The 25,684-nt window shown below is 37.2% G+C and overlaps 1 protein-coding gene across 2 annotated transcripts in view; it reads right to left on the reverse strand.

The window, feature by feature from the left end:
* LOC136846817 (uncharacterized) overlaps positions 1 to 25,684 on the reverse strand; it is a 52,903-nt gene that overhangs the window by 1,024 nt on the left and 26,195 nt on the right. For both annotated transcript variants that reach the window (XM_067118077.1, XM_067118078.1), the window contains exon 4: positions 258 to 461. In XM_067118077.1, coding sequence (XP_066974178.1) covers positions 258 to 461 — 204 coding nt within the window. The remainder of the gene's footprint in view (positions 1 to 257; positions 462 to 25,684) is intronic.

Genomic DNA, 25,684 nt, shown 5'->3' on the forward strand with positions numbered 1-25,684 from the left:
ACAAGCCAGTTCTTCGATTAGAATTTAAAACATTCCTCCAGTAACTTTCCATTCAAAGGTGGAATGTGAAAGGATATTTTTACTCAAATTCTGATATCAATCCAATCAGCGTTCCACGAAAAAGACAGTAAAGACAGGCCCTGTAATCTTTCATTTTTATTTAAACTTATAACCACTTAAAACTTACAACTACAAACAAAAAGGCATTTTTAACATTTTTACTTGGCATTTTGTACCTCATATCCTATGACACCCACCTACACTGACATCTCCGAAAGTGGTATCTCTGCTGCCTATGCTTATAGCCACAGAGGGACGTCTGAAATAGGACACTTTAGCCCAGATACAAACCACCAGGTCAGTCTGACTGGATACCACCTCCGTGCTGACCAGGCTACCGTTGGTTTCCAGAACCCGCGGTTCCAGCTGGTACCGTTCCACGAGAGTTCCTTGGACGCTAGCTGTGGGGAGAAGGTTATGCTAAATTAACTACAATGTAAAAAGTCTCTTTTTAGCTGTGGGGTAGAAGGTTATACTGAATTAACTACAATTTAAAAAGTCTCTTTTTAGCTGTGGGGTAGAAGGTTATACTGAATTAACTACAATTTAAAAAGTCTCTTTTTAGCTGTGGGTAGGTTATACTAAATTAACTACAATGTAAAAAGTCTCTTTTTAGCTGTGGGGTAGAAGGTTATACTGAATTAACTACAATTTTAAAAGTCTCTTTTTAGCTGTGGGGTAGTAGGTTATACTAAATTAACTACAATGTAAAAAGTCTCTTTTTAGCTGTGGGGTAGTAGGTTATACTAAATTAACTGCAGTGTAAAAGTCTCTTTTTAGCTGTGGGTTAGAAGGTTATACTAAATTAACTACAATATAAAAAGTCTCTTTTAGCTGTGGGTTAGAAGGTTATACTGAATTAACTACAATGTTAAAAGTCTCTTTTTAGCTGTGGGAAGAAGGTTACACTGAATTAACTACAATGTAAAAAAGTTTCTTTTTAGTTGTGGGGTAGAAGGTTATACTGAATTAACTACAATGTAAAAAGTCTCTTTTTAGCTGTGGAGTAGAAGGTTATACCTACAATGTAAAATGTTTCTTTTTTTATTATTTTCAAGTCTGACTTAGTTAGTTTTTTCATCTTAGCCAGATTTCTGATTAAAAATATTCAGAAATGATTATCTGTTAGCTGTGAGGGAGAAGGTTATGCCAAATTAACTACAATGCAAAGTCTTTTTTCAATGTCTAAGTCTCATTTAATTAAGGTTTTCATATTAGCTACATTTCTGATTAAGAATATTCAGAATTTTTAATCTGTATCAGCGAATATTTTTCTTCATTAAAATATCTTAAATGTTCCTTTATATCGCCTTTAAGTCTGATTTAATTAGTTTTTTCGTCTCGGCTAGATTTCTGATTCAAATTATTTAGATTTTATCTGTATTTACGAATGTTTTTCCTTCATTGAAAGATCTCACATGTTCTTCATGGCTAATCCAGGTTCTGATCTTAAAACTGAATTCTGATTTATGTTCTGCGCTAAAGGATATATTTTACAGCTAATACACGAACTAGACCAAAAGATTTAGTATTCATACCTACGCACGCTTCTAATACTATACTAAATTTTTCAGCATCTCTACCAATGAATGCTTCTATCTTGGGGCTCACATTAATATATCAATACGAAATTCGTCCTTAAGCATTTAGACACGCAATATTATCATTTTAAAAAGTGCAAAAGAATTATTTAAGTGTCTCAAGAACTAGATAACCACTCATGCGAAGAATTTGGGTGATACGTGGTAACCAATATTCATAGGACCAGAGATGAAATGCAATATGATTAGCATACACAAATCCAAGACAATTCCTAACTGGAATGAAAGTCATGCTAAGGTAAAGCTCCGGAATTCTCCGTTTGCCTCTGTTTTTCCTCATTTTTACAACTTTGCTCCTTCCCCTTGACGGTAAGGATTCTCTCATATCGTCAGAGAGTTTGGTAATATAAGAGAAGATCGAGACTCAGAATCCAGACTAACATATGGGCCAATGCTGAGAGAGAGAGAGAGAGAGAGAGAGAGAGAGAGAGAGAGAGAGAGAGAGAGAGAGAGAGAGAGAGAGAGAGAGAGAGAGAGAGAGTGTGTGTGTGTGGTGCCTGGATGGATGATATAGAAATTATATATATATATATATATATATATATATATATATATATATATATATATATATATATATATATATATATATATATATATATATATATAAAATACGAAAACATTCGTCAAAAATAGTTCTTATCAGAAGAAAACACTTCCATTCAAATGATGGATTACTAGCCGCCTCCATAATAACTGCGCATACGACGTCTTACAAAGCACACGCACCCGGAAAAAAAAAAAAAAAAAATCCCCAATACTCCTGTTTTCAAAACCAGGTATTGAAAATCAAAGCCCAGTCCATAATCCTACGTGCTGTGAAACGATTCCCTATTCCGTTTATCAGTCGAAATTAAGATTACCGTCCGGAGTATGACTAATGTTCTTACCCTAAGTGACATTTTGCCTGCTCACGCGACGGGAGTTGCCGAGTGCCGATTACTGGTCTGATGAGATTGCGTGTCGCACCTGCGACATAATGACAGGTGTGCTCTGTACGTTTGGAAGGGATAGATCATGTAATTGGGTGTTGCATAAAGCTCTCTGTAGGAGTTATTCTGATGATATTACAGAGTTGCCTGGATTATTATTTTTGAGTTTAAAGACGCTGAAGCAATGATGTGGGGTCTGTCTTTACCATTTTGAGTTGAACGTACAACTATAATGACCGGTGTAAGCTGTACACTTAGAAGGGATAGATTACATAACTGGGTGTTGAAAAAGCTCTTAGAAGGTGTCTTTCTGGTGGTATTAGATACGACAATAAACGGTCGAATATTTGTCATTATATATATATATATATATATATATATATATATATATATATATATATATATATATATATATATATATATATATATATATATATATATATATATATATGAGAATTATTTGATTATCCGGTCAGTGTTGTTCCCTGCAGACAAGGTTTATTTTTACCTTGATACACCCACGACCTTTCCAGAACATGTGAACGCGTGTCGTGTTCCAGGCCGGCTTCGCGTGTAAGAGAGAGAGAGAGAGAGAGAGAGAGAGAGAGAGCGTGCTTATACCTATTATTTCTATCCGGCTCGAGTGCAATTGTTAACACGCAAAATGCATGTCAGCCAGTTTTGCACAAAGTCAATCACCCAGTCCGCTTCTCTCTCTCTCTCTCTCTCTCTCTCTCTCTCTCTCTCTCTCTCTCTGTCGGTCGTAAATCCACGCTTCATCACTTTCGATTATCGAATTATTGGACAATTTGAAATGGGTGCTATTCACACTACCATACGAATTTCGTGACGTCACTCCTCAATGTTTATGACGTACTGGTTGCTCTGTTGACGTCATCAAGTATCTGCCTGAATCATTTTTATGAATATGGTGGAGCTTACGATTAAGTGTGTCCCGTAGGTTAGTGTTTTAAAATTCAATTTCATTTTTATAATCAGATTTCATATATATATTTATACATATATATAGATATATGTATATATGTATATATACATGTATATATATACATATGTATATATACATGTGTGTGTACGTGTGTGTGTATGTATATGTATGTATGTATATATATATATATATATATATATATATATATATATATATATATATATATATATATATATATATATATATACTATTGATCTTTTAATCATATATCTTAACTGTTAACCATCATTAGGTGCCATACTAAATCACTAACAGCAATTTCATTGTTGTGATGATATTATTATTATTATTATTATTATTATTATTATTATTATTAGGTAAACATAAAGTGCATGCAATTTCTCGCTCATTTTCCGCTAACACGCAAGCACGATCTATTATTATTATTATTATTAGGTAAACTAAAGTGCTGCAATTTCTCGCTCATTTTCCGCTAACACGCTCTCTTCTTCTCTCTCTCTCTCTCTCTCTCTCCAGCCCCTTGGCATAGGTCATATTTTTATAAGACAAAATTCTCAGACCCTATTTTTGTTTACTCAATAACTGAGTGAGCATAAGTAACCTAGTTAATTCAATGATCGAAATCTCTTGTGAAAAAAAAAACGGTACTTAACACGAGAACTCTCCTTTTATAACTTGAGAGAGAGTACTCCATTAATCATTTTATTAACTTACGTTTTCAGGCCTTTTTTATATAGAGCAAGATGGATTTAAGACCGGCTTTTTATTGCATTCAGATCCTACGTAGTGCTTTTGTGGCTAAAGATTCATTGCTCTGGTTTGAGCCATCAAAAGTGACACTAGAAGGTAAGGTTATTCGGTGCCGAGAGAGAGAGAGAGAGAGAGAGAGAGAGAGAGAGAGAGAGAGAGAGAGAGAATGTTCTAGGTAGGATACAGGCAGGCCAGCGTGGTGCGTTCAGACGGTTGGTGTGAGGAGTAACGCCCCAGGATTATCGCCTAATGGACTTGACCACCACCCCAAAATGTCACTGTTCCTACAGAAATCTTTGTTCCTACCAACTGACTTTCCATAACTGCAAATGTCTTAACCCAAAGGAAAGATATTCAAATAAATACCAAACCAGTATGATCCTGTGCCAAAGATAACTCAATAAACTGAACGTTACATCAACATAACTCAGAGACTTCCAAAAGCGTATCATTAAAAATAAACGGTACACATATTCAGGGTTTATAATATGTCCGGGTAAACCCAAAATTTGACGTCCTAAACAAATGAAGCATATAATAGCGTTATTATTATTTAGGGTGATGTAATTTGCTTCAGGATGTAAATAAGGATAAACAAATTGTACTTTTTTTCGATAAAAATACTCTTATCTTACATGCTCAGAAAAATAGTATCTTGAAATTATAATATTAATGCAAAAGAGTCTAAAAGACTAGTCTTTATGAAGTTCTGACGCTTGGTGTATGAGAGAGAGAGAGAGAGAGAGAGAGAGAGAGAGAGAGAGAGAGAGAGAGAGAGAGAGAGAGAGAGAGAGAGAGAGAGAGAAAGTATATTTTGGGTAGGGGAGAGGTGGGCCAGGGTGAAGCATTGCCGTTGGGGCAATGGTGTTCTGCCCGGGGCAATGGTGTTCTGCCCGGGGCAATGGTGTTCTGCCTGGGGCTATGGCCTGAGGAAAGCAACCCACGCCACACCCGGGAACCCGGGAATACTGCTGTTGTTCCAAACACCCGATCCTCACCACGTGGTTCTTCAGAATTCAGAAAGCTCAACCCCCAAGAATGTATACAAGATAAATTTCCAAAATCTGGGATCAGGTGCCTCGAGAGAGGGAGACGAGCAATTACGTATCTTTCCTAGAGTCGAGGTGAAAAAATCTACTTTTTCTTCAACTAAAAATCTTAACCTTTCTTCCATTGCTCATCCCTACCCGTAAAAAATATATATGCTTTTGATTATGGAAACTTTCATGTGCAAATTAAATGTGGCATGATAACTCCGAAGATATGATTAATTTCCCACTTTGTCTCATATGATAAAACTTGTATATTTTTCTTGCTGGCTGTCTAAGACTTGCCAGGACTGGATGCATGTCTCTCTCTCTCTCTCTCTCTCTCTCTCTCTCTCTCTCTCTCTCTCTCTCTCTCTCTCTCTCTCTACCAGTGACATAGCTCTCATTCTTATGATAATTTTCTCACTTCCATATCATCGAATGACTCTTCCGGGCCACTCTATGAGCAAGAGCCCGTGCTGGCATACCACCAGCTTATTCTTAACCCCCCCAAAATATATAGAAAATTAATTTCCAAAAACCGGGTCAAGTACCTTTGTTTTGAGTTTGCTCCAAAACTTGTAGCCATGTTTCGAGTGGACCTGAGGACATCTATGACTAAGAAAAATATATTTTAACATCTTTGTCCAGCAGAAGAAAAATATGCCAAGAATGGACCCATGAGGCAGCGCCCAAAATTTTGGGGTGGCCACTGGAACCCACAGTTGCTCATAGAGCAACCCACAAGTCATGCAATAATTGATCAAATAATCATCAATGAGAATGAGGGTTGTATTACCGTGGGAAAGCAATGGGTAGGTGGAGCGACAAGTACAACAGGCGGGCGCTGAATCCGGAGTTATATAAGTTTTTTGACATCCAACCCACTCATAGTAATATATATATATTCTCATTTTCAAACAGTTTTCCTACGCTCTTGAAAATTGAGTGGAAACATTTTTCATGAATAACTGAAGCGGAGATTACTAGTATGAACTCATTAATAACAAGGATGTTTTTAAGTGCTATGACACGTTATAATTAATCATAACATAAAATTTAAGAAGAGTATGTGTGTGTGTGTGTGTGTGTGTGTGTGTGTACTGGGACAATAAACTTAGTACATTTGGTAACTAAAATCAGCAAGGAAGAAACTGATCAAAATAATTATGCAAACTGAAAATTACGGAAATAAATATAAATAAATATATACACCACAACACTGGATTTATAAAGAAACAACAACGTTTGTTCATCGTCTCTAGTAAAAAATAAAGAAGAAACATACTTTAGAAACTATTCTTTTATAAAATATATTTATTTTTCTGTAGCCGTAAAACGAGAGAAGGGAAAATGGGAGAGGTAAGGGGGTTGGGTGTCTCAGAGCCGGACCAATGACGTAAGACCCTAGGAGGTTAACGTTCCAAGCTTGTGATTGGCCAGCGGCCGGTAATGGGCAGTTCCCACATGAATCACAAGATGCCCAGACCGTCAGGCTGGGCATCCATCATTCTGTTGTCAGAACCTCTAGAGTCAACATCTCATCTCCAAGATGCCTCCTTACTCTCGTGTCTGGGTGTCCCGCGTCCAGCCTGGGGTGTCTTTGGGACGAACAACCCCTTCCACCACTGCCACCACCAGTACCACCACTCAAGGAAGTTCTTCAGGAGCGACCCCTACAGGAGGAGAAAGCCGTTCCAACGTCTCTTCGAAGCGTCCACGCCACGGGGACAGACGAGACGGCCCACCGGAGAAGAGGGTGAAACGAGATGCTTCTCAAGAAAGGAGACCTTCAAGCAGCGCATCGGTACCCAACGCACCGAAGAAATTGCCACCAGCAGTAGCTCCGAAGAAGTTAGCACCAGTGGAAGCTCCGAAGACGTTAGTACCAGCGGTAGCTCCGAAGAAGTTAGCACCAGCGGGAGCTGCTAAGAAGTTACCACCAGCAGTAGTTCCGAAGAAGTTACCACCAGCAGTAGCTCCGAGGAAATTAGCACCACTGGAAACTCCGCTGAAGTTACGAGTGGAAGCTCCGAAGAAGAAGATACGACCAGTGGAAACTCACAGGAAGATACGACCAGTGGAAACTCACAGGAAGATACGACCAGTGGAAACTCACAGGAAGATACGACCAGTGGAAACTCACAGGAAGATACGACCAGTGGAAACTCACAGGAAGATACGACCAGTGGAAACTCACAGGAAGATACGACCAGTGGAAACTCAGAGGAAGATACGACCAGTGGAAACTCAGAGGAAGATACGACCAGTGGAAACCCCGAAGGAGAAACCGAAACCCTCGAAGTCGACCAAGGGAAGAGACCCTCTTCCTTCTCTCACTTTTCTACCAGATCCTTTCGACCCGGCTTTCCTGATGCCCGTCAGCCGAACAGCAACAGCACCGAGTAGGACCACATCCACCAGCACCATCCAAAGGGACTTTTTGGACAACGTCTTCCCAAGGACCAACGAGAAACTCCACAGCTACATCGACCAACTCGAGGCGGAAGGAGTCTTTGAAATACCTGTCTCCAGGGCCAACTTGGAACTCCATAGCTACATCGACAAGCTGGAATCGGAGGGATTGTTTGAAATCCCCTCTCGGCCCCTCAAGTGATGAATTCGACTCTTAATGGAACTTTCACTTGTTGAAATGTTGACAAGTGTATTTATGCTGCATTTTATATTGGATTTTATGTTTTATTACTGTTATCTGTTTTTACTGACGATATTGTTGTTATACACAATAAATGTACCTGATTTTTAACATGTTTTGTTTACCTTTACCTGAAGTAAACTAAATTAGCAATATGAATAAATATGACTGAAGTAATCCAGAAATATGAATAAATAGGACTATAGTAATCTAGTTAAGACTGAAGTAATCTGGCAATATGAATAAATATGATTGGTGTAATCTAGCAATATAAACATGGCTGAAATAATCTAGCAATATGAATAAATATGACTAGTAATCTAGCAATATGAATAAATATGACTAGTAATCTAGCAATATGAATAAATATGACTAATAACCTAGCAATATGAATAAATATGACTAGCAATATGAATAAATGTCTCTAGTAATCTAGCAATATGAATAAATATGACTGAAGTTATCTAGCAATATGAATAAATATAACATAACCTAGCAATATGAATAAATAAGACTCTAGTGATCTAGCAATATGAATAAATAGGATTCTAGTAATCTAGCAATATGAATAAATAGAACCCTACTAATCTAACAATATGAATAAATATGGCTCTAGTAATCTAGCAATATGAATAAACATATCGCTAGTAATCTAGCAACATGAATAAACAGGATTCTAGTAATCTAGCCATATGAATAAATAGGACTCTAGTAATCTAGCGATATCAATAAATAGGACTGAAGTAATCTAGCAATATAAATAAATAAGCTAATATCCAAGATATCTAAGCAGAACTCTCAGATTACACAAACAAGATCATTTTCATATAGCAGAAGTTACTTATTAAGTTTTATTGACGATGAATTCTAAAACGCTGAACAGTTAGAACTGATTCTTCTAAATTGCCTACCAACATTGAATTACACTAAAAATAAGAAGATTCAATTATAACAATTGAAAAAAGTTTATTAAATGAATACATTTTGACATATATTTAGATTAAAAAAAAAAGCTGATTTGACTAAGGAATGAAACTGCACTTTATGTAAATTTATTTTTTCTATTTACATAGCATTATGTTTGCATTATTTTGAAATGCTATTAATACTTTATTTCAGCTCTTAGCTATATACAATATACATAAACAAAAAAATATATAGTGAATGCTATATTAAAAACACATCTAAACAACAGTCACAATTGGTAAGTAAACTGAAAATACAACCTTTCTAGCATTTGCAAACAAGTAAACATTCATACACACAACAGATCCATACACAAATATACGTTACATTCATACAACAAAACTTATGCATATTAAGTACACATAGTCATATCAGTGAATAAAACGAAGGTGCTGTTAACGTAAAGGTCAAGAGTAAATCGCAATTAAAAAAAATAGATGAAATGGAAATCGACCTAAATATCTGAATGACTGATGTCTATACAGATGATATGAATGTATGATAAGGATGAAATGTACTGCAGTTAAAGCTGACAATGACAAATTATTATTATTATTATTATTATTATTATTATTATTATTATTATTATTATTATTATTATTATTATTATTATTATTATTATTGCTGTATATCAGGTCCACAATAATATTCAATGGTATTCTTGTTGATTTTATAATAAAGTTACAAAAAAGTTGCAAAAGCTTTCGAACCCTGTCCTGGGTTCATCTTCAGTCGAACTAAAAATTATTGACATAATAAGTAAATATGTTAGCTCCGGTTTCAAGTGTGGAACCAGTGGACGACCTCAACGATGTGTTTTTCCAACGGACGAGGCGACAAGCGGGACGGTCAACAGCTATCCAACTAGGTGATTGCTTCTCCTCTTCCTATATTCCGCGTGGCTATTCTTCTTGATCTCCTCACCCGTTGTTGTTGTTCTGCATGTAATTCATTGTTAGCGGTGACATCCTCGGAATCCCGGCTGTTATAAGGTGTCTGCGGGGTGATGTCGGCGATAACGGCACCATCAGACGAAGGAAAGTAGGAGCCTGTCCTAACATTAAAACCTTTAATAAATGTTTTGATTGCATGAAAGTTAACTAGCGGGTCCTCGTTAACGAACGACTTGTTTCCCTTAAATGATTCTCCTATATTTATGGCGGCGCCCTCGACTAATCTTCTTATGTTGACGTTGCTACTTTTGTGAATAATGTTGGCTGTTATTATTATTATTAGTATTATTCAGAAGATGAATCCTATTCATATGGGACAAGCCCACAGGGGCCATTACTTGAAATTCAAGTTTCCAAAGAATATGGTGTCCGTTCTTAAATTATAAAGAGAATGACTGATTTACAGGATCTTTGTCTTCTTCTTGCGAATCTTATTGGAAAACTTAAAAATAAAGCGGAGGATATATTCCGATGTGAAAATGTAAACATCATCAATAGAATTGCTTGTTATTGGTAGCTCTCTCTCTCTCTCTCTCTCTCTCTCTCTGCAATACTGAAATAATAGGCAGATCAAACGTTATCATATAATGCATAAATTGCAGAAAAAAAGAATGACAATTAGAGAGAAAGCAACACGCTGTCATTATCGTCGCTGGAGATTTCAACGCTAAGTTTAGGGCGGTAGTGATCATAACGGCAAATCGTCCATTAATCTTATCAATCTGTGTATCGTGTCTATGAAAATAATAAAGGGGCATATTCATATTTTAGATAATTTCATTTTCTAAGAAACACTTTTCCATTACGTTAAAACAGTATCCATATAAGAAACTAAACGAGAGATTGAGTAGGTATATCTTGGGAGGCGGGGATGATACAGGATATAAACTTTCCTAGCCAATGAATGACACCGTGGGTTTCCCTGCTTTGCTCTGATTGGCCAGAGGCCTGTAATGGGCAGGTCCTATCAAAGCCACGGTTAAGTATGGGCGCGCAGACTGCCACCTGGGCAAGACAGCTGACATTCCGTTGGTCTGAAGAGTTCGTGTCGACAAGAATTTTACGATGCCCCCGTACTCTCGCGTCTGGGTGTCCCGTGTCCCTCCTGGGGTGTCTTTAGTTCGTCCAACCCCCATCGCCACTCAAGGGGGTTCTTCCGGGGGGAATCCTACAGAAGGAATCCCATCTACTAGTCAAGATGGAGCTTCGGCAGGAGGCCAGCCGTCGCCTGTAGCAGTGAAAACGCCCTTCCACAGAAAGCAGGAGAGGAGATTGCCCTCCCGAGAAGAGGGTGAAATTGGGGGACATCACAGATGCTTCTCCGAGAGAAAGGACATCGGTGAAGCCAAAGCCAGGGATATTGGGGGACATCAGAGATGCTTCTTCGAGGGTAAGGACTTCGGTGAAGTCAAAACACGAGAAGGAACAGCGAAGGAAGGAACGAACTCCAACTAAAGAAGCGAAAGTCGAAGAACGAGTACATCGGGAAATCTCGAACGGGACATCATCCAAGCGCACTGTTCCTGAAGCAAAACCTGAGAAGAAACGGAAAAAGGAACGAACTCCGAAGGAGGAAAAGAAATCCAAACAGCGAGCTCATCGGGAAAAGCAGAAAGTGTCCCCAGTTCTTCGTCAGAATCATGCGGTTTGCCAGAATCCTGTCTCGAACGGGACATTGTCCAAGCGCACTGTTCCTGAAGCAAAACCTGAGAAGGAACAGAAAAAGGAACGAACTCCGAAGAAGGAAAAGAAATCCGAACAACGAGCACATCGGGAAAAGCAGAAAGTGTCTCCAATTCTTCATCAGAATCCTGTCTCGAACGGGACATCATCCAAGCGGACTGTTCCTGAAGCAAAAGCCTGAGAAGAAACGGAAAAGGGAACGAACTCCGAAGAAGGAAGAGAAATCCGAACAACGAGCTCATCGGGAAAGGCATAAGGAGCCTCCAATTCTCCATAAAAATCCTCCGAACGTTTACATCATCCAATCGACTGTTCCTGGGACGTCACCAAAGAAGAAACGGAAAAGAACGTCTTTCCCAGAACCAAAAAACTCCAACGGTTCATCGAAGACTTGAGGCATGAAGGAGCCTCAATTCTCCATAAAAATCCCCGCCCTTACAAGCCCTAAGGGAGTGGACGTCATCAGAAGCAACTGTTCCTAGGTCATTTCGAGAAAATGACTTTCCCAGAACCAACTTAAAACTCCATCGGTTCATCGATAGACTTGAGGCTGAAGTTGTCTTGTGCCACGGTTCTGTTACTTTAAAGTCGGTTTTCGTTATTTATTTCATATTTTGTTTTATAATGTTTTTAGCTTAATTTCTTATTCATTTTCTACTTAACTTGACGCTATTGGTGTCATGCAATAAACAGTATGAATTTCGTTGCCAGTTTTGTTAACCCTTTTATTTGATGAAGCTGAAGTATGAAAGTAATGGTTTTTGGATCTTATGGTATTAAAGCATATAAAATGACTGAATGGGAATTGATGGAGTTACCTTAAACAAGTATATAACAATTCCTTACTTTTTTACCCATAAACTTTCGATACCCTTAAGAACAAAAATATGATTAATAGCCTTGAAAATTCGTGGGTTTAACTCACTTTTGGAGTCAATTGTGGTAATTCCTATTTATTGTAATTTAACAATTTTAATTAGTTAAATACAGATGAAAGTATACAAAAGTTAATTTTTTCAATATCAGTTGCCACAAAAACTTTGAGATAAATTCATCAGCTTAAATATTTTCCTAACCTAAAGTCTAAAATGAAAATATAGAATGCATGAACAACAAGATTTCCATAATGAAATAGTTAAGATGACATAAAACCATTCAAAAAATACCCGAAAATGATGTTCAACACAGAAAATTACCAAGGAAAAAAAGACACAAAAGTTAAATAAACAATCAAAGTAAAACATTAAGAATAACAGTTTAGAGTCATCAAAAATTATAGAAAGCATACAGAAGAATGGCAACCATTATCAACAATTTATCATAATGAAAAATATGCAAATCGGGAAATTATCTGCTAACACATCAACTGTGACAAAAACAGTTTATACTGATTTATTTATCTCATCGGAAATCGTCGTTTCGATATGAAGAATAAAAAAATATATATGCATCAATAGCCTACTGATAATTTTTCAATTTTGAAAGCTGTATCATCTCACCAGTAAGTAATTAAGCCTCTGGAAAACAGGGTCTTTAGGGTAAACAGATCAAATTATCCCCTGGTGAACTGGGATCGATTTTAAGCGGATGTGTGTGTGTGTGTGTGTGTGTGTGTGTGTGTGTGTGTGTGTGTGTGTGTGTGTGTGTGTGTGTGTGTGTTTGTGGCAGTGCGGTGCTGAGGAGTTGGGAGGACCCTGAAAGGCGGTTGGCTTAATCCACCAACGCCTCCATGGTGTCCTGTTCACACAGATCGATATGAAAATGACACCGGGTTGATTACCAAATACCATACTATCGGAATCAATAATTTTCCTTCTCACTTTTCAAAGCTCTTTTAATACACGAGAGAATAGTATAAGATTTGGTAATAAAATGGATTGAAGATGAGACACTGAAATGGCTTTAAAAGAACAAATTTAAACATTTAAATCTGCATCAAAACTGCCAAGAGGAGTACCACAAGGCAGTAAAAGCGTAACTTGTTTTAAATCTAAAGATTGCATAAATTAAATCATCAAAATCTTGCATTTTTAAGACAATTAAAATTTTCTTCTACATATTTGGAAATTACCAGTCCTTTATCTCTCATGAATAGAATATCTGATGTAGCCAAATGATTATCTTCATAAACAAAAATCTAAGTTAAAAAAAAATTAGCAAATAATACCCAGATTTAGATGAAATGATCATAATGAAATTTTGTCTGACAACGAAAAAATATCAGGAAACAGATACCTCATTTAAAAATGGACTAAAATCTCATGGAGAGAGAGAGAGAGAGAGAGAGAGAGAGAGAGAGAGAGAGAGAGAGAGAGAGAGAGAGAGAGAGAGAGAGAGAGAGCATGTTTGTGTTTTAGGAAGGAAGCCGGCAGTTCAGAGTGGCGTATGGCCGTCTGATGGGTGTGTAGCGCCCCAGGGTTTTGCCCAAAGGAACGTAGCCACGTTATACCCTTAAGGGTTACAGTCCCTTTAAACACTCCCCACCCCCCCGGGCTAAGTCCCATCACCTGGTTGTTTAGGAGTCTTGACGTCTTCACCCCCGGAAATATAATCAATACATTTTCTTTAACAAATATGACCCAGAATCTTTGACAGAATTCCACGATTTGCTTCAATATACGAATGAAAATGTCTGGAAATAAATACGAAAACCTAGTATTCTTGTGAAGATTTCAATAAAATATATATTTACTATGTTTTTTTATTTATATTATATTATATCTTATATTATATTATATTACATTGTACTCTGTACTCTTGTGAAGATTTCAATAAAATATATATTACACTATATTTTTTTCCAAATTTTACATTGTATTATACATTATAGTATATTATATTGTACATATTATATATTTATTACGTTGTATTACCTATCTCAAAATAAAATCGTGACACCCCCCAAAATATCTAAGAAACAACATTTTACAGTGATAATTAGTACTACAAGCACAAAGAGCCCAGAATAAGTGCATCACCCAGCGCCAAAACAAATCCTTGGGGTGACCACGTGGTCCCGGTATATGGTGACGTAGTGGCCACTGAGTCATTGGGAACCACGCAAGATTTTTAACAATACCAAGCCCGCCCAAGAAGCAATGACTATTCCTTATGAAGAATGTTTTAGCAGTTTTTGGGAAAATTATTGAATAAAATATTCCATGAATAGACCAAGTCAAAATTACGTGCATAAAATTATCAATTGAGGTTTTTTAAACACTTACACATTCTAATTTGTCATAAAATATTTATAGATATACAGGACTATAAATAAGGCGTAGCAGAATGGGTGTGTATAAATTGGACAAGCAAGTTAGTAAATTTGGTAACTGACATGACCCAGGAAGAAAAATTCTCAATGGAATTAAGAAAAACGAAAATATTACAAGATGAAATCTATATAAACAACAACAATTTAGTCTTAAATATCACCTTGTAAAATAACTTAAAATAACAAACATCATTAACTCGAATTTAGACAGAAAACACTAGGAAATAAAACAAGAGTCCATTTTAGACAAAATATCCAGACAAATACTTTGTCAGACACATGACAAATTCAAAATTTCACTTATGAACAAAGAGGAAAGGAATTTAATACCATGACCATAGGGAGAAATTCACTATCCAAAGGAATAACAACGCAAATTAAAGACACTGGGTTTTGGGATTTTCTTGTGTCTCAAAGTTAGTGATAAAAATTTAATTTTATTAACTACTAAATTCAGTGTCCGTTAGGTTCACAGTCTTCATACTGGATAATAAATACCATTAATTATATAAATACTGTTATTAATTCGGCGATACATAATCCGGGACACATTTAAGAAAAAGTGTAAAATGACAACTTTATTCATTAAATTCCGAAAATGAAACCTAGCGTGAATGATACTCGAATTAAGAATCTCTCTCTCTCTCTCTCTCTCTTATTCCGAAATAAAATGCAGTTAAAAATTAGAGTATGAAGTATGTCATACGAGGGCGCGATAATCAAAAGTTGTCTTTGGTGACTTCAACGCTAGGCAGCAGGAGATAGTGATCACAACGGCAGATTAGCCATTGAAATTTCTTCACTTTTTCATCGTTAGTGTTGGTGTTGGGACGTTGGGGGGGGAGGGGGAGTGCGGTTTGAGGTAGGCCTAGCGTCACCTAGCTGGTAAGGGTGGGAAGGGGGGAGGGGGGAATGGCCTCTCACATACAGCTTGTTCGAAAACTGACCTTGAGGAGACACGAAGTCAAGATATTTTGGAAACCACCACATTATCAGAAAAAAATTTTCTTCTCACTTTTCAAAATTTCTTAGCAAAAATATATATTTTCAGGACAGTTTTCAACTGGAAATATTATATATTAGTAACTTGTTTTATATTTCAACACTACCTACATTTAATACTTAAAATCTTACATTTTTTTTTATTTAGAAAATCGATAACTACCATTTCTCCATATCTGCATTCGTTAAAAACTGAGTTACTTTCGTGCATGTCAGTAGATCTCAATAAGTCTGCCCTCATCTCTGCCATTACCATGATTTGATGTTCTGTTTCCTTAAAATATTCTTTTTTTTTTTCATTATAAATACATATGGCTTCCTTTTTATCGATAGCAAAATTTTACTGTAAACTCATCAAGGCAGTCTTGTGAGTGTTCATAATTATGAATTAAGTGAGGTATATTTTACCATATTAATGCAAATACCTTTTATTCAAATTGTACATAAAGAAGACCTTCAGGCCAATTTCTACTAAGTATAGCCACTTCAGTAAAATCATAGGTTAACAAGACAAGCAAAACATATCATCTTTATTATACAAGATATTGTGAATACAAAGAAAATACATTAAGACCAATTAAAACATGTTGACAATTCTTAAAACAAAACCAGATACAATTACTTCAAAAGAAACCCTTGCAAAAACTAGGTGTAAAATTGAGAAAAATAAAATTGAATCAATTACATTTTATTCAACAGGAACACTAGAATTTTTAAAAAATCATAATTTTTGTTTCGTAAGTAGACTGACACAAAAACCAAAGGACATCAACATAAAACAAAAAATCAAAGGGCATCAACATAAAAATCAAAAAATTGTCTGGGTTGCGACGCTGGCTTTCCACCTCAGTCTCGAATACTGAATGACTCTGGCGCTTGGCAGCCGTGCAGGCTTCTTGACTTGCCACGGGCAGTGCTCGGTCGAAGTCATCACCGTTCGTGACTTTCCTGCTTTGGTTTTCTTTATCCAGACTCCTTTTTTCTTCAGCTTGTCGTAGTTAAACTTCTTCTCTTTCTGTGTCTTCTTCTCTTCCGTTTTCTCCAAAACTCCATTTTCTTCCAGCTGGACGAACTCTGACTCCGTAACTCCATTCCCTTCGAGCCCGAAGTACAGCGACTCCATGACATTATCTGTGTTGAGCTCGACTGACTCTGACTCCACAACTCCATTCCCTTCGACCTCGAGAAACTCCATAACTCCACTCGCTTCCAGATAAGCAATGAACTCATGGACGTCGAAAGTGATGTGTGGAAGGGAGTCTTCCACGAAATCTCCCTGGACCTGGCAGGGAAAGTTAGGCCCGTATTCGCCCTCCGTCTGCGTCGAAGCATCCTTCGACTTCGGTCGAGTCACTGGCATCGACAGAACTGGGTCTGAAAGATCCTTCCGCAGGAACACGAGAGGAGTCTGCGTGTAGCCGTCCACTCGGTCGAATCTCGCCCTCTTCTCTGGAGGGGCGTCGTCCTTGGGGCACTGGCGTTTCAGGCTGGCACCAGATTTCGGTGTTGAAGAAACGTCCTCTTCTTTGGATGAGGCACCGGTGAGAGGAGAGGGAGCCATTGTTGGAACAAGTACTGTAAGCCAAGACTCTCAAAGCGTGAATGACTAATGGGTCACTACTCGCTAAACTACCCGGCCCGCTCGGGTATTCTTTATCCAAGGGTACGCTTCCAGTCTGGTCATTGGCCCATTCATTGGCCACTCCCCCTTCCCCAACGTACTACATGCCACATGTCTCCCCACTCCCTTCTCTCTCTCTCTCTCTCTCTCTCTCTCTCTCTCTCTCTCTCTCTCTCTCTAAGATTTGCTCATTGAAAATAACATTTGCAATAAATATTCTGTGTAGATGTATTGAAAAACCTTAGACAAGTACTCTTAATATGTCTGTTAAAAATAACATTTCCAATAAATATTCCGTATTTGTCTATCGAAAATAACATTTGCAATAAATATTCTGCAACGTCTATTTAAAATAGAATTTACAGTAAATCTGCATAAGTCTATTGAAAATAACATTTACAAAAATATTCCTTATATATTTGTCTGTTGAAAATACCATTTACAATAAATCTGCAATTATTCGTTAAATGGCTTGAGAGAGAGAGAGAGAGAGAGAGAGAGAGAGAGAGAGAGAGAGAGAGGAGAGGAGAGAGAGAGAGAGAGAGAGAGAGAGAGAGAGAGAGAGAGAGAGAGAGAGAGAGAGAGAGCTTTGGGCAGGGTGGCGCAGCCAGCGCCCCGGGGTATGGCCTGAGCGAAGCAACCGACGCCAAACAGTGAATATCACGTGATTGCTCAGATTCCCGAGAGTCTTAACCACAAAGAATAAATTCAAAATCATTGATATATAATAAGAAAAATAAGGTCTGGTAGCCTTATCAAAAGCTTATTCCATAATTTGCTACAATACACGAAGGAAAATGGCTTATAAAAATGAAAGCTTAGAAATTGTCTAATTCTTGTTCTCGTGATGATCATAATTATATTATTCACGTGAAAGCTAGAAGTGCACTAATTATATTATCCATCTGTTTATCTATATATGTGTATTTATATCTATCTATCCAGGTTACCCAGGGCTGCCGTAGTGAATGTATGTGAATGTGCAGATGTGTGAGTGGATGTTTGTGTTTGTGTGATTTGGGAAGGGTGGTACGCTACCGCCTGGTAGATGTAGTGACGTCATACCCATGAGGACCTCGGTCCCATCACTGTCTTGTTCGGAATGCCTTAAACCCAAAGAATTAATGAATAAATAAATGAATAAGTATATGTATATGTATATATATATATATATATATATATATATACATATATATGTATATATATATATACACACCCATATATATACATACACACATATATAATAAACAGGATTATGACTGAAGTTTGTCAGCGAGATGTATGTACATCAGCACATTGTGTAAACTGGTCCTGAATATTCAAAACAGATAAATAAAGAACCAGAAGTGTATTTTTGTAACAAAAACTTATTTTTAATCTAAGATTTGTTTTTCTTCTATTGTTATGATGTTATTCATAAAAAGGTTAATATAACAACTGATAAGTACAAAATATGAACATTAATCAAAATCCCCACAGCTTCTAGATTCAGCAGAAATTTCTTGAGGTCCACAAACATTCCTATGCCACAACTCATCACTCAGACCAACAGGAAATAAAAATCAATAAACAAAACGTATTATGTATAAAACTTTAAATAAATATTCAGACTCACGAAAAAGGACCTGATATAATTTGTCAGTCCCCTGAAGTTTAAAGTTAAACAGAATTTGGGACAGTAAATGGTAGAAGATTCTAATACCAAACATGAGTGCTATAAGCAAAATCATATTAATATAGCTTTATGAATTAGCAGTTAACCACACAATACCACTGGGTTATTTAATCAGAATCATATAATGAAATACTTTAATCCTAATTTTGATACTATAAGGAGAGGAAGATTATCGTAGGGAAACCAAAAGTTATAAAAATCTCAATATTCCAAGTTCTATAAAAGTATAAAGACTGCATACTGGTGTGTTGTTTATGCTAGACAGAAAATTTTGTAGTCTGCAAACATAAATTACCCAGAAATCTAGACCACTTTCATGAAACTGATTCTACTAGAAAAAGGAGAGAGAGAGAGAGAGAGAGAGAGAGAGAGAGAGAGAGAGAGAGAGAGAGAGAGAGAGAGAGAGAGAGAGAGAATGCTTAATGCTTTCTTTCCAAAGTATTTATTATAACCATTCTAAACTATGCATTCATTTTATTTTCAAAGTGCTTAGCATAATCATTCTAAGTGTATGCACTCATTCTATTTCCAAAGCGCTTAATATAATCATTCTAAGTATATGCTTTCATTCTACTTCCAAAGTGCTTAGCATAATCATTCTAAGTATATGCATTCATTCCATTTCCAAAGTATTTATTATAATCATTCATTTTATTTCCAAAGTGTTTAGCATAATCATTTTTAATATAAGCTTTCATTTTATTTCCAAAGTGCTTAGCATAATCATTCTAAGTATATTCTTTCATTTTATTTCCAAAGTGCTTAGCATAATCATTCTAAGTATATTCTTTCATTTTATTTCAAAGTGCTTAGCATAATCATTCTAAGTATATGCTTTCATTCTATTTCCAAAATGCTTACTATTGTAATCATTCATTTTATTTCCAAAGTATTTAGCATAATCATTCTAAGTTTATGCTTTCCTTTCATTTCCAAAGTATTCTTCAGGATTGGACGGACAGTAAAAGGATTAAGTTTTTACTATCAAAATTTATTGAACATAAATCCATACATGTACAAGTAACAATAAATTAATCATAAAATTGTCTCATAGCCATGGTCGGAAAACTCCAGGTCTTCCAGGCAGCAAATTCTCTTGATCAGGTGGCGGAAAATTCTCTTGATCAGGTGGCGGAAAATTCTCTTGATCAGGGGGCGGAAAATTCTCCTGCACAGGTGGCACCAGAGTCTCTCGTTCACGTGGTAGTCAATACCCTCGTTCACGTGATGGTAAATACCCTCGTTCACGTGGTAGTAAATATCCTCGTTCACGTGGTAGTAAATATCCTCGTTCACGTGGTGGTAAATATCCTCGTTCACGTGGTGGTACATACCCTCGTTCACGTGGTGGTACATACCCTCGTTCACGTGGTGGTAAATACCCTCGTTCACGTGGTTGTAAATACCCTCGTTCACGCAGCATCAAATCATCTGGCCGACTGTAACGGGTCATTAATGGTACCGGCCTAACAACCTCCAGAGGATATGGGGAAGGTAATTGTCGTTCCACTGGCTGGAAGTACCATGATGGCTCTGGTGGGCGAAGATACTGCTCGACTTCTCTGTCCACTCTCCTCTCTTCTTCCTCATCCGAGCTGTCATTGTTCAGAGGTTCCGGAAACCAACGCCTGGAAGATCCTCCTGCCCGGGCCTGGAAGTCCACCTGTTCTTCAGCAGAACTGCAGTCCACACATCCAGGATAACATGGGCAAGGATAGTGTGGCTGGGCTTGCAGTAGCTGTTCCAGTGGCTGGTAACGCTGTGCAGGTTCCAGTGGCTGGTAATGCTGTGCAGGTTCCAGTGGCTGGTAATGCTGTGCAGGTTCCAGTGGCTGGTAATGCTGTGCAGGTTCCAGTGGCTGGTAATGCTGCGCTAGTTCCTGCCGATGGTGATACTCCGCTTGTTCCTGCGGCTGATAATGCTCTGCTGGTTCCAGTGGTAATAGCCGTGGTGGTTCCAGTGACTGGGAGTGCCGTGCTGAAACCCATGGCCTGAAAGGTCGGTGATCTTCGGCATCAACGTTCACCATTTCATCATCAGAAATGTCTTCCACACCCTGTGAAATCCAAGGCCTCGAAGGTTCAGCTGACTGGCAACAACTCGAAGGTTCAGCTGACTGGAAACAACTCGAAGGTTCAGCTGACTGGCAACAACTAGGATGTTCAGCAGACTGGCAACAACTAGGACGTTCAGCAGACTGGACTTGCCTCCCTGGTTCAACTGACTGGAAATTCTGTTGCTGCATTGGCTGCTGTTCATCACCCGAACTGACATCCACGTAATCTGGAATCCTTGGCCTGGAAAATGCGTGATCTTCGTCATCAACTATCAGCATTTCTTCGTCAGAACTGTCGTCCGCATCCTGTGAAATCCAGGTCCTGGAAATTTGGGACTGAACGGTATCTGGTCGTAGGAGACAGACATTCTCGCTGGGACGTGAACAAGATGGACCTGATTGAACTGGCTGGACTACCAGTGGTTCAGCAGCTAATTGAGAGTGCCCTGATTTGACTGGTGAGGGATACTTGTCATCACGAACACCCTGCTGTTGCTGTGCTTCGTTAGAACTGGTATTCAGAGCCTCAGAAATACGGGTCCTTAAGTTTTCTATAACGTCTTGGTAGATTCTACGAAGTTCCTTTTCAGAATTCTCTTCTCTCCTCCGTCTGGAAATTAAGGCAATTCGCCTCGCGAAGATGTTTTTCTTCTGCAGCGCTCTCCTTGCCAGACAGAGCCGCTTCCTGTAGGCGTATCCAGGGAACCTCTTGTGACAACGGTACCCTCGTCGTGTAACCGAGACGCTGAGGACCCTGAATCTGACAGAGGACCCTTTCTTCACTTCCACTCTCCCGTCTACGTTCAATCTGACGCGTTTCTTCATTTCGACTTTTGACGTTAAATGAAACTGGCGTGAAATACAGCGACTTGATCTGGGAACTCACACAGAGCGTAAATGTCTACTTTCTCGACCTCGGAGGTTTATGTACCCCGGGCATTGGGTATGGATTCGTCACCACCCTCACGATAATCCAGATACCCAGCGCTGATTGGCTGAGTTTGTCTGAGATTGGCCAATGAATGTAGATAGGAATTTTTAAGCTCCACCTACTCGCAGAAGTCATTTTACAATGCTTTCTGCTAATATGAAATAAATGCTATACTTGCATATTACAATTATAGTTATTCATTATATAAATAAGAGTTCTGTTATAGTTTAATATCCAAACATTTACATTACTGTAAACTGTAAAAACTAGCATAAAAAATACATTACGAACTAAAAATGAATCTTACTCATAAAAAATAAAATTCTCACCATAAAGTCATTTACACACACACTCTCTCTCTCTCTCTCTCTCTCTCTCTCTCTCTCTCTCTCTCTCTCTCTCTCTCTCTCTCTCTCTCTCTACATTACTTTGAAAGAGTAAAACCTAGAGTAAGCAAAATACATTACGAAGTGAAAATAAAATTTATGCATTCAAAATAAAATTCTCATAATAAATTCCCCTAACGCCCCTTCGTCTCTCTCTCTCTCTCTCTCTCTCTCTCTCTCTCTCTCTCTCTCTCTCTCTCTCTCTCTCCAGTAGTTAACATTTGCCTAAAGAACGTGGACAAAATTGGAATTGCTGATATGAATAACTATAAGTTTATTATTATTATTATTATTATTATTATTATTATTATTATTATTATTATTATTATTATTAACTGAACTGGACTTGTTAATAGAGGCGTCCCATCAGTTCATTAGTGGAAGTATCCAGAGAGAGAGAGAGAGAGAGAGAGAGAGAGAGAGAGCTTGTGTTTTGGACAGGGTGGCGCAGCGCCCGAGGATATGGCCTGAGGGAAGAAGGCGACGCCAAACAGAACAAAACAGGATTGTTCAGAATTCCGAGTGTCTTAATAACCCTAAAGAACACATTCAAAATCAAAATAATAATAATAATAATAATAATAATAATAATAATAATAATAATAATAATAATAATAATAATAATAATAATAATAATAATGAGCGGTGTCTTTTTCTAGAATTAATCTAAAGATTTGGTACAAATGACGAACAGAAATGGTTTATAAATATAAAGGGTTGGTATTGTCTTTTCCAGGTTCTTGTGATGATTGAATTATATGTATTATTCGAGTTGACAATTAAATGCATTAATTATATATATATTTATATATATGTTGTGTGTGTGTGTGTGTGTGTGTGTGTGTGAAGGGGATGGGGGGAGAAGCCAATGCTCTCCTTCCACCTCCAATTTCCACAACTCCAGAGACCCTTTCGTCTCGACCCTTGCAAATGTAGTCACAATAAATAAATTTATAAAAACGAAAAATAATTCAGGATTTTACCTTCAGCCAAACCTAAAATTCCTGGTTTTATACGAACAAGACTTGACGAATAGGCCTACACTACCGTATTATATGGGGTGACTATTAATGAGTAGAATAAAACCAGTTTTCTTATTTTTTTTTTATACAAAGTAACGATGATTCTTTTTAAGTTCACAAATTATTGTGAAGTTTAAATCAGATTTCTATAGGAAAAGTTAATGTTTAATGATCGATAGAAAGACTGACACAGAGAGAGAGAGAGAGAGAGAGAGAGAGAGAGAGAGAGAGAGAGAGAGAGAGAGAGAGAGCGTGTGTTTTGGGCAGGGTGGCGCAGCGCCCAAGGGTATGGCCTGAGGGAAGAAGGCGGCGCCAGACTGGACATCACAGGATTATTCAGAGTTCCGAGCGTCTTAAGCCTAAAGAATACTTTCAAAATCAGATACATTAAAACTTGCTGTTTTACACGAACAAAAATTGATTACATTTGGTCTTAATAATGAGTAAAATAAAACTATTTTTCTTTCTTTTTCTCGAGAGAAATGTGCACAGATGTTTTTCCTGGTCATGAATAAATGCAAATCTCAGTAAAATTCTGTAGCATAAATGACCGATAGAAAGACTGATTACTAGACAGAGAGAGAGAGAGAGAGAGAGAGAGAGAGAGAGAGAGAGAGAGAGAGAGAGAGAGAGAGATTGTGTTTTTGGGCAGGGTGGCGCATGGCTGCCCGATGGTGTTGTGGTGACGTCATAGCCGGGAAGGCTACATGACCCCAGAGCACCTCCGCTGCGCCACCTTCTTTGTTCAGAATGCCTTCAGCCCTATATATGTATGTATTTATGTATGTATGTATGTATGTATACCTATACAAGTGATGTATATTCACATCTGATTGTTTATGCTGGTTTTGCCTATTCAAAATAGGCAATATAATACAAAACTAGGACAGTTTTGTGTATTTTCGTAACAAAATCAAATTATCTTTATATTATATTTGTTATATTATTCGTTAAAATAAAGCTGATTATGACAAATGATATTACATGGTGATGTATTTGAAAAGTACAATTAACTCTTGCCGGAGTCTTCAGAATTTCCTTTTAAGTCTTAAAGATAAATATTGAATAAGTGTAAAAGTTTTCAGTCCTCTTTTTATCTTGTGTATTCCAGCACTGTTCATTTATTCCAATATTCCTTATTTTTTGGCGAATAATATAAGCAGAAAATCAGGAAGGAAGGAAGGTAGGAGAGTTTTATCAAGATGAAATATTGAAACAAGTTTCAGGTCATTCAAGCAAGTGAACAAAAATAAAACCTTCATTTATCTCTGAATAGTTTGACAGAGTGGACGTTACGGGGGAAGATTGTTAAAGGAATACCAACCCCTGGAGCGGGGCCGTGGGGTAAGTTAGGAACGATTCCTTGAAGTGTTGCCTGTGGTGGTTTGGGGGAGGGGTTAGGCCAAACAGCTGTCAACACGTCAAACGCTGTCGAACCCAAGAGATTAACATCTCAAGCCCTGCCACCAACATTCCTCACTGCTCAAAAGTACTCATAATTTCTCGACCGTCTAGTTTTCGAGATATGTGTATATATATATATATATATATATATATATATATATATATATATATATATATATATATATATATATATATATATATATATATATATATATATATATATATATATATATATATATATATATATATATATATATATATATATATATATATATATATATATATATATATATATATATATATATATATATATATATATAATTTCACTTTCTAATTTTAAAATGCTTCATCCCATTCTTAATTTTTTTTTTCATGAAAGGCAATTCCAATGACAGAAAAAATACATTAAGACAGTCTAATAAATTTCAGGTAAGGTAAATAACAGGTAGGCACCTCACCTGCCTTCAAAATCGTTAATATTTCGATATTCGGCCAAAATTACTTGATACATCAAAAGGCAAAGTTAATTGTACAATATAAATCGCACAAATGACAGAATTACACAGTTAAGAACTGCAAAGTAAGCCTTTGGTGGCATGTGAATATGCATATTAGTCTTCTCTCTCTCTCTCTCTCTCTCTCTCTCTCTCTCTCTCTCTCTCTCTCTCCTGCTGCAATTTAAGCTACGAAGCTTAATCGAAATTTCTCGTACTTTCTATATGT

Source organism: Macrobrachium rosenbergii, chromosome 15 (genome assembly GCF_040412425.1).
Source record: "Macrobrachium rosenbergii isolate ZJJX-2024 chromosome 15, ASM4041242v1, whole genome shotgun sequence".
Classification (NCBI taxonomy): Eukaryota; Metazoa; Arthropoda; class Malacostraca; order Decapoda; family Palaemonidae; genus Macrobrachium; species Macrobrachium rosenbergii.